Here is a 10,074-nt window from a genome sequence, read left to right as displayed (position 1 = left end):
GCATACTGCATCCAAAAGCATACTGCAGTTATTCTATAATTACTGCATCCAAAATACCACAGTTGACTGCAGATTCTGCACTTTTACTGCAGTTTTAAAACGGCAATCTTTTTTTGTAAGGGTTGCGTTTCACTGCCATCTACTGGCAGGAGAGGCTTCTTTAATGAGTAAAGCCAGTGTGTCTATCTATGTATGAGGATGACTCAACACTATACATGTCAGCTACAACAGCGACTGAAATGACTGCAACACTTAACTAAGAGCTGCAGTTAGTTTCAGAGTGGGTGGCAAGGAATAAGTTAGACCTAAATATTTCTAAAACTAAAAGCATACTTGGGAAAAATCATTCACTAAACCATAAACCTCAACTAAATATTGTAATAAGTAATGTGGAAATTGAGCAAGTTGTAGTGACCAAACTGCTTGGAGTAACACTAGATTGTAAACTGTCACAGTCAAAACATATTGATACAACAGTAGCTAAGATGGGGAGAAGTCTGTCCATAATAAAGCGCTACTCTACCTTCTTAACAGCACTATCAACAAGGCAGGTCCTACAGGCTCTAGTTTTGTCACACCTGGACTATTGTTCAGTCATGTGGTCAGGTGCAACAAAAAGGGACTAAGGAAAATTGCAATTGGCTCGTAACAGGGCAGCATGGCTGGTCCTTGGATGTACACAGAGAGCTAATATTAATAATATTAATAATATGCATGTCAGTCTCTCCTGGCTAAAAGTGGAGGAGAGATTGACTTCATCACTACTTGTATTTACGAGAGGTATTGACATGTTGAATGCACCGAGTTGTAGCTGTCTGTTTGAACTACTGGCACACAGCTCAGAAACCCATGCATACGCCACAAGACATGCCACAAGAGGTCTCTTCACAGTCCCCAAGTCCAGAACAGACTTTGGGAGGCGCACAGTACTATATAGAGCCATGACTACATGGAACTCTATTCCACATCAAGTAACTGAAGCAAGCAGTAAAATTTGATTAAAAAAGCAGAAAAGCAGATACAAATACACCTTATGGAACAGCGGGGACTGTGAAGCAGCAACACAAACATAGGCACAGACACATGCATACACACATGTACACGTGGATTTTGTACTATTAGATATGTGGTACCGGTGGAGAAGAGACATTGTGAATGTATTGTAATGTAATGTATAAACTGCCTTAATTTTACTGGACCGCAGGAAGAGTAGCAGCAGCTAATGGGGATCCATAATAAACACAACACGGTGTTCCTACTGTCGATTTTGGCTTTGCGCATGCTCAATAATATCTAGTGGTTACTATACCCGGAAAATAACGAGTTCGAGGCAGAACATTACTTCTCTCTTTGATCTGAATTATTCCGTATTAACGGAAGTCTGCCATAATGCGACGTTTCGGTTCTGTGCAGCAAAAGATATCTTGTGTGTTTTTGACTGAGGTGAAAGAGGAACAATCCAGAAAACGCGAATGTCAAGTGAGTATGAATTACTGCAGTTAGCAGCTAACGTTAGATCGCTAACGTGCGTTGCAAACTAGTTAGGTGAAATAACAGGTAAAATAACTCAAATTAACAGTTGGAATATATCCTAAATACTACTGTATATATTAATGGTTTTGAAGATTAATGTTGTATTTGTTGTCCTAATAGCTACGTTTTGTTATGATTCTTACTCTGCACAATAGTTAGGTGGATACTAAGCTAATGCTAACTAGCTAATACGTCAACACAGCAGCAGTTTATTGGTTAGTGATGCAGTCTAATGTTACCCCATTGAATGAAAACCAGAGCCATGTTTAGTACGAAAACGTGGAACGTTGCAGATAGAAATGCCATGACTAAAGCTGACGTGATTTAATATTATATATACCAAAGATATGTTTGCTCTAGCTACATCATACATTTCTATCAACGTTGTCCTGCTGAACGCGGCCCAGTTGAGCTCTTGAAATGTGTCCAATGTAAGGGTGATTTCACCATCTTCTCTCTTTTGTGGCACCAATATGAGGGGTTATGGCAGGGGAAACGGTGTTACAGAATAAACGGCTATTTATTCTGTTACCAATTATATTTACATGTTCATAGTATCTTCTGATTACAATGTATTCTCTCATCTTTTAACTAAATGCAATCTATTAACCTCCAAAATGTAAGTTAGTATATCTAGCTGTCTGATAACACATTCTGATAGAATGGCTTGTCTTGCACAAGGTAAAAACCCAGAGTGGATTGTTAGAAAAATATCTTGGTAACTTTCTAAACATAGCAATGTGAAGGCAAGGAGAACTCAAATCACAAAATAGGTGAAAGGAACTGGCAAGAGCTGAGTCCTCATTCAAAGGCAAGGGAAGTGTGAATACAAAGAGAACAGTTATTTTCCTTTTTTACCCCAGAGTTAGAGGAATATATGTGAAAACACCATAAGATGCACATATCTTCATGTATATTCTATGACAACAAACACATTTCAATTGATATTGCATAATACAACAAAATATGACCATAGTTTTTAGGTTATGATTGATATATATATTTTTTAGCAACTTTGATTTACCGGTAGCTGCTAAAAAAAGACAGTCAGTTGCACCTACTATGCAGGAAATCTTCGCTGTAATGACATGTCCCTCTTTGTTATCTTTTTTTCTAACAGCAATTTCAGGTTGTAGCCACTGAAAATGTGAACCCTATAGCACTGGAATCGAATATTGACTGTGCACTTGCCACAGAAAAGCTGGATGGCACCTGCTGCTATGTTTCAATTTATAAAGGTGAGCGTTGAACTGCATAAATTAACACTGCATAAATTAACATTGCAGTCCACACACCTGGGCCTTTATGCCCTCGTTATGGAAAAAATGAAGCTCCCTCAATGAAATGTCTACACTGTAAATGGTTTCTTTCTTTTCCAGGGCAATCATACCTCTGGGCTCGACTAGATCGGAAGCCCACCAAGCAGGCAGACAAGAGGTTCAAGAAGCATCAGTATTCCCACAAAAGTTACAAAGGTTTCACCTGGAATGTGAAAGAAGACTTTAAGACGGTTCCAGAGTCTTGGGTCCCGGCACACAGAGTTCAGCACCACAATGGACAGCCTGTACCAGATGACCACGGACACATCCCAGGTGGGACACTAATATATGGACACACTCCTCGAGCTGGTTTCCCGGACACTGATTAACTAAAAGGCCTGTCACTCGCTTTTCACTATTTTCTATTTACAAACAGTATGTCCTTTATATGGAAACTAAAATACTGATTGTACTTTTTCAATGTATGTTTAGGTTGGGTTCCAGTGGAGAAAGACAACAAGCAGTACTGTTGGCACTCGTCTGTTGTGGACTATGATGCTGGTGTAGCGCTGGTTCTGAGGCCCAGTGCTGAGAATGAAGACCTGCTAGAGATCACCATGGTACCACTGGCTGATCTCCTGGAGCAAACCCTGGAGCTTATTGGAACCAACGTCAATGGGAACCCATATGGTAAATGTGACATACAGTCCAAGTCCTCCACTGTACATGTATACATGCACTTCTGAACGTGGCCTTTTAGCAAGATCATCTAAATATTGTGTCGTTTCTGACAGGGTTGGGAAGTAAAAAGCAGCCTGTCCACGTCCTGGTTGCCCATGGGAGTGTACACATCAGGAACCCTCCCCCGGTGGACTACCAGCAGTTGTGTTCCTGGTTCCAGGACAGCCAGGAGGGCCGTGTTGAGGGCATTGTCTGGCACTGTAATGACGGGACACTGGTCAAGGTAAGCGCTCTAGAACCCATCAGAGGCTCCTCCTATTATGCAATTAAATTGAGACTTGGACTGTGGTATGTCTTCAGATTTTCTTTGTTAGTTTTCTTTCGTCACATCATAATGAAATTATGAAAAGTGTGTTATTTTGTTACCTCTAGGTCAGAAGCTTTGACATTTAAGTGGTAAAACCAGTGTTTGTTTGTTTGGCTGTAGCTCCATCGTCATCACCTGGGGCTGAGATGGCCGGATGGCGACACCATCCTGAACGCTCGGCCTGTGGTCGTCCACGTCGACGGGACCATACGAGAGTATGACATCACCAGCAAGGACTTGTTTACATCTCTATCCCAGTTAAACGGACATCGCTTCAGCAGACTGCAGGACATCCAGTTTGACCCTTAACCTTTATTTAACCAGGAAGTCCTATTTAGGTCAGAAGACCTTTATCCCTAAATCCACCAGGAGCTGCCCGGAGTCTTAAGAAACATTCCTGTTTGTAATAATTCATGGGTCGGTCAGGCTCACTTGGGGTAATAATGTCTCATAGTGATTATGTGAAGGTCTATGTCCTTAGAGTTGGAAATGTGAGATGGCAGTGCAGCAATGGCAGCTTTCTGTGTTATCACTTTCATTCATCCCTCCATCCCATTAATTTTTCCCATAGGGATTTTACCCTATGACAGACAATGTCAGTATACAACAAGTTATTGCTCACGTATACCCTGTAATCATATAGCATTAGAAAGCTTAGATTCACAGCTATCCATCAGATACATTCTCGCAATGTTCAGGTCAACAGAACTTTGACCTCTATGGTACATATTAGATGGACCTGTATAAATTGCTTTAAAAAGGAAATCCGCATACATTTAAAACTTTGTTTAACAAGTCATGAAATTACATTTCAAATGATATATAATATTACCTACTTTGAATGCGCTAGCTACAACTATTGTAAAAATAAAATCACCCATATTGTGCCGTTGACATTAGAACATTTTAAGCTTAACCATTGAATTACATGTAATGGGGCAGCTACGCCTTTGGATTGTATCTTCGGTGATAGGAACACCACATTTCACACGCTCAGCTAGAACAGGGTTTAAAACATATTTGTAGATACAGGGCCACTACAGCATTAACCTCACTGAAGCCTTTTTCCAATATGGCCGCCAAACAACTCAATTGGGTGTTATCGGATACATTTTGCATTACCATACCTGTATGGAATATAATTGTATTAGAATACATCTTGATTTAGACTAACTATGTGTAATGGTTTGCTGCTCTCATCATCCAGATATTAGGTTAAAACGTATTGGCATTCCTATGGAATTTTACATTGTAATGTATGCAGTCCTCTGTTAATGAAAACAGTTAATATAATTTTCATCAGCTCACATCCATGTCTATTCACATGTACATATCCATGTTTGAAGATTAAATATAGCAATTACTGATCATAACAGCTTCTTGGGCATATTCTAACCACAATTATGTCAAGTCATTTAACATTGTTATATGTTATAGCACACCTGGCTAATTTGGTTGTGTATTCTACATCACTAAGAACATTTCAAGATATTGGGAATAATATCATTTTTTTCATACAGGTATGGTAATGCAACATTTATCCAATAAGACCCTTTTTAGTTGTTTGGCGGCCATGTTGGGGGAAAAAATTATGTGGGGTTCATGCGTGAATCCTGTGATGGTCCTGAACACTCTTAAGAATGTCTCTGATGGAACGCAGAGAAAGCTACCATTGCTGTACTACTATCACACATGTTCTAACTCGAGGGACAGACCTTAAGAAATCACTGAGATGTCGTCACCACAAGAGAGCCTGACGGTCCAGATTTAGGGGCCTTGCTCCAGGACTGTAAGCTTCCATACTGTATTACCATTAGTATGGTTGAACCAGACTAAATAGTGGGGTCACCAGTCACAATGGTGAGTGCAGTGTTCAATCTGGTTTAACCTGGCTATATGTCTTCCAATATGAACGAACCTGCCCAATAAAAAGCCTGTAAATATATTGAATATGTGCAGCCTAAGTATCATGTAAATGTACATATATTTTGACCAAATATCTATTTCAAAAGCTATTCCAAATGGTTTTTGCCCTTAAATTAAAAGCACAGTTTGGCCACTGATGTACACATATGCACATTAAATCTACTTTATTGATAGAAGTAACGCAATAGAAAACGTATCAAACACAATCTAGCCAACATACTGTGCCTTCAGAAAGTATTCACACCCCTTAACTTTTTACACATTTTGTTGTGTTGCAGCCTGAATTTAAAATGTATTAAATTGAGATGTTGTGTCACTGGCCTCCACACAATACCTCAATGTCCAAGTGGAATTATGTTTTTAAATTAAAAAAGAAAAGCTGAAATGTCTTAAGTATTCAACCACTTTGTTATGGAAAAAAAGTTAATGTTTTCAAAAGTTGAATAGATTTTTTTTATAACATGATTTTTGATTTACTACCTCATCTCGGTACCCCACAGGTATAATTATCTGTAATGTCCCTTAGTTGAGAAGTTAATTTAAATTTTAAAATATTTTATTTGTCCCTTTTCTCTCCTCCAAAACAAAACAAACGTATTTACATACAAACAGTAACCAAATCTCTTCTGCCCAGACATGCATGCTCACACACCCATTCCCAGTGCCTGCATCATCACTTGCCACCTGGGCCTAAATTGCACCAATTTGTTCTTCTCAGTCACCCATGCTATTTCAATAATATATAATTAGATTTGTCCATTGTGTCAATGATGGCGGATTGATTTACTTCCAAGCCTTTAATAAAAAATGAGAAAATAATCGTCCAGCACATTGTGTATCTCACAATACCCCCATATGGCATGTCTTGAAATATGCAGACAGATGTAATTAAAGCAAGTTTAAGTTGTAATATTTCTGACAGCTAACTTTCTAGCACCCCCCAGCAATGACATTGAACAGTGAATTTCAAACACAGATTCAACCGGGAAAAAAAGGCACCTATTGATGGGTAAAAAATAAAAAAGCAGACGTTGAATATCCCTTTGAGCATGGTGAAGTTATTAATTACACTTTGGATGGTGTATCAATACACCCAGTCACTACAAAGATACAGGGATCCTTCCTAACTAAGTTGCCAGAGAGGAAGGAAACCTGCTCAGGGATTTCACCATGACTTTAAAACAGTTGTGATAGGAGAAAATTGAGGATGGATCAACAACATTGTAGTTACTCCACAATACTAACCCAAATGACAGAGTGAAAAGAAGAAAGCCTGTACAGAATAAAAATATTCCAAAACATGCAAAACCTGTTCGTAATAAGGCACTAAAGTAAAACTGCAAAATAAATGTGGCAAAGAAATGAACTTTATGTCCTGAATACAAAGCTTTGTGGGCAAATCCAACATCACTGAGTACCACTCTTTATATTTTCAATCATGGTGGTGGCTGCATCATGTTATGGGTATGCTTGTCATTGGCAAGGCCTAGGGAGTTTCTTATGATAAAAATAAACAGAATAGAGCTAAGCACATGCAGAATCCTAGAGGAAACCCTGATTCAGTCTGCTTTCCAACACACTGGGAGACAAATTCACCTTTCAGCAGGACAATCTAAAACACAAGGCTAAATTTACATTGGAGTTGCTTTTCAAGGCATTGAATGTTCCTGAGTGGCCTAGTTACATTTTTGACTTAAATCAGCTTGAAAATGTATGGCAAGACTTGAAATTGTCTATAGCAATGATCAACAACCAACTTGACAGAGTTTGAAGAATTGTAAAAACAATAATGTGCAAATATTGTACAATCCAGGTGTGCAAAGCTCTTAGAGAAGTACGCAGAAAAACTCACAGCTGTAATCACTGCCAAAGGTGATTCTAACATGTATTGATTGATTGACTCAGGGGTGTGAATCCTTATGCAAATTAGATATATGTACTTCATTTCCAATACATTTCTAAAAGCACGTTTTCATTTTGTCATTATGGTGAATTGTGTGTAGATGGATCAACATAAATAAAATACATTCAGGCTGTAACACAACAAAATGTGGAATAAGGGGTATGAATATTTTCTGAAGGCACTGTATACAAATGTACAAAACTGTTTGACATGTAAAATCCCTGCTACATTGTCTGAACAAAACTGCCTTAGGAGGAGAAACACAATTACATTCATCTTCTAGACGACATTCACATTAAAACCATATAAATACTATATATTTAAGACATTTAATGGTTTAAAAGGCACAATATCCATCCTGTGTTAGCTGATGGACACATCAGGGATATCTGCAGCTGCTACACCAAACTGTTCACACACTTTCTTCAGTTGCTCCTCCAGAACAATGTTCTTCTTCACCTCCAGATTGTAATTAAACTTTAGATCCTCAATCTCCTCAAAGAATGTCGGGTCAAAGTTCTCCAGTTCCATCTTCATCTTTTTTACTTCGGCCTGGAATCGGGAAGGTAATCAAAAATATGTTCACAGAGGAATAGATACAATTTGTTTTAATGTTTTTACTTTTCTACACTCAAAACAACCCAAATAGATGAGGTAATAGATCGGAGAAGTCACAATACCTGCAAGTGTTTTTTTTCCTCTCCAGTGGCCTTCAGCAGGGCTTGTAGCTCCTCATACCCTGACGACAAAAACATGACACTTGTTGATGTGCAAGTTGTGCTAGTTCGTTACTGCGCCTGTTTAGGTTCTGCATCATTCCTGAACAGTACATGTTTTGTTTGACGTCACAGAACATGCATGAACACATCAATAATGCACATCTTCCACCTTGAAGTGGAAAGTTGTCAAACAGGACCACTTTGCTTTTACATGTCTCACCTGGCCTAGCAGAGGTTGTCTCATACTTCTTAGTGTAGTCACTACACTTCTGTACCAGCTCTTCCTTCTCCCTCTCAAGCTGGTTATTGGTCAATCTAAAGACAAAATGGGATAGACATTCCTGTGTGACTAATGGATGGCAAATCAAATGTATAATTTTCATCACCAAATTTGACCCGTTGGAGTAGTAATGGATATTACAAACATAAATGCTGTTTTCAATTTCCTTCACTTTGGTTTTACATTAACATATGGTTCACACATAGCTAACACATTTTGATTACGCATTCCCATGTTAGCTATGTGTGAACCATATGTTTGTAATGCTATTGTATGCAAAGGCAATCAGGTTAGATGTATCACAAGTTTGTCTACATTGAAGAGCTGGCCTATAGGATATATTCACCTCGTTGACTGGAACTCCTTGGCGAGGCCTGACTCAGTGTTTGCTGTGGTGGGAAAGTTGTTTAACAGCTTCACCTTCAGAACAAACAAAAACAGTTTTCACCACCATGAAAATAATGTAGCATAGTACTAGAATGCTACTTCATTGTCTTTATATAAACAATCTGGTTTGATTGGCCCAGAACGACAATAGTACATCATATATGGCACTCTATTCTGTATGTAGTACACTACTTTTGAACAGAGCCCTATGAGCCGTGGTTAAAAGTATTGCACTATATAGGGAACAGGGTGCCATTTGAGGCTCAACCATTGAGAAAAATTAAGAATCGCACAGTGATTTCACAGTCTACGCAACAGATCCGACATAGCTCTGATTGCGTAGACTGTGAAATCACTGTGCGATTCTTAATTTTTCTCTGTGTGGAGCTCTTACGCTTACCTGCTCCTGTAGTTGGCTGGCGACTCGCTGTGCTTTCTCCTCCCTCTCACTGGCCTCTCGCAGCTGCAGCCTGACCTCTGAGAGACTGGAGTTCTTCTGGCTGATGTCCTGCTCCAGTGCTTTCATCTTACTCTCAAACATCCTGAAGGGAGGGAAACCAACCCCTTTTCAGTCAGCTATCTAGTTTCAAGACACCCCACTGTAGTCTACATTGGCTTGGTATTCTACCAGATCTAGATGTTTGTTCTTTAGGTCAGTGGTTCCCAAACTGTCAGTCGGGACCCACTTGTAGGTTGTGGCAGGGGTCCATGCAGGTTGCGGGATAAAAACTGTTGTGCATTGCAATTTTCTGAACAGTACCAGTCAAAAGTTTGGACACACTTCATTTCAGGGTTTTTCTTATTTTGTACATTGTGGAATAATAGTGAAGACATCAAAACGATGAAATAACACATGGAATCATGTAGTAACCAAAAAAGTGTTAAATTCTTCAAAGTAGCCACCCTTTGCCTTGATGACAGCTTTGCACACTCTTGGCAGTCTCTCAACCAGCTTCATGAGGTAGTCACCTGGAATGCATTTCAATTAACAGGTGTGCTTTGTTTTTAATTTGTGGAAT

At 39.1% G+C, this 10,074-nt stretch overlaps 2 protein-coding genes across 3 annotated transcripts in view; one reads left to right on the top strand and one right to left on the bottom strand.

Annotated features, from left to right (window-relative positions):
- Positions 1–1,043: 1,043 nt before the first annotated feature.
- rlig1 (RNA 5'-phosphate and 3'-OH ligase 1) lies at positions 1,044–6,155 on the top strand. The gene is made up of 6 exons (XM_021576729.3): positions 1,044–1,479; positions 2,654–2,771; positions 2,913–3,125; positions 3,285–3,482; positions 3,587–3,756; positions 3,961–6,155. The coding sequence occupies exons 1-6, from the start codon at positions 1,390–1,392 to the stop codon at positions 4,147–4,149; spliced, it is 978 nt and encodes a 325-aa protein (XP_021432404.1). The 5' UTR covers positions 1,044–1,389; the 3' UTR covers positions 4,150–6,155.
- Positions 5,906–10,074, bottom strand: part of cep290 (centrosomal protein 290) — a 58,732-nt gene continuing 54,563 nt past the window's right edge. For both annotated transcript variants that reach the window (XM_036958919.2, XM_036958904.2), the window contains exons 49-53: positions 9,456–9,597; positions 9,015–9,088; positions 8,609–8,703; positions 8,350–8,408; positions 5,906–8,221 (exon numbers count right to left, since the gene is read on the bottom strand). In XM_036958919.2, coding sequence (XP_036814814.2) covers positions 8,033–8,221; positions 8,350–8,408; positions 8,609–8,703; positions 9,015–9,088; positions 9,456–9,597 — 559 coding nt within the window. In that variant the 3' untranslated portion in view covers positions 5,906–8,032. The remainder of the gene's footprint in view (positions 8,222–8,349; positions 8,409–8,608; positions 8,704–9,014; positions 9,089–9,455; positions 9,598–10,074) is intronic.

Source organism: Oncorhynchus mykiss, chromosome 2, assembly GCF_057628025.1.
Source record: "Oncorhynchus mykiss isolate SJ-2025 chromosome 2, ASM5762802v1, whole genome shotgun sequence".
Classification (NCBI taxonomy): Eukaryota; Metazoa; Chordata; class Actinopteri; order Salmoniformes; family Salmonidae; genus Oncorhynchus; species Oncorhynchus mykiss.
This window is presented reverse-complemented; position numbering and strand designations above follow the sequence as displayed.

What these genes read in the sequence shown, in the direction of transcription:
- rlig1 (XM_021576729.3), top strand. Translation starts at nt 1,390, where the DNA reads ATGCGACGTTTCGGTTCTGTGCAGCAAAAGATATCTTGTGTGTTTTTG. An exon ending in CCAGAAAACGCGAATGTCAA is followed by an intron (nt 1,480 to 2,653) that starts GTGAGTATGAAT and finishes TTTTTCTAACAG; the next exon opens with CAATTTCAGGTTGTAGCCAC. An exon ending in CGTCAATGGGAACCCATATG is followed by an intron (nt 3,483 to 3,586) that starts GTAAATGTGACA and finishes CGTTTCTGACAG; the next exon opens with GGTTGGGAAGTAAAAAGCAG.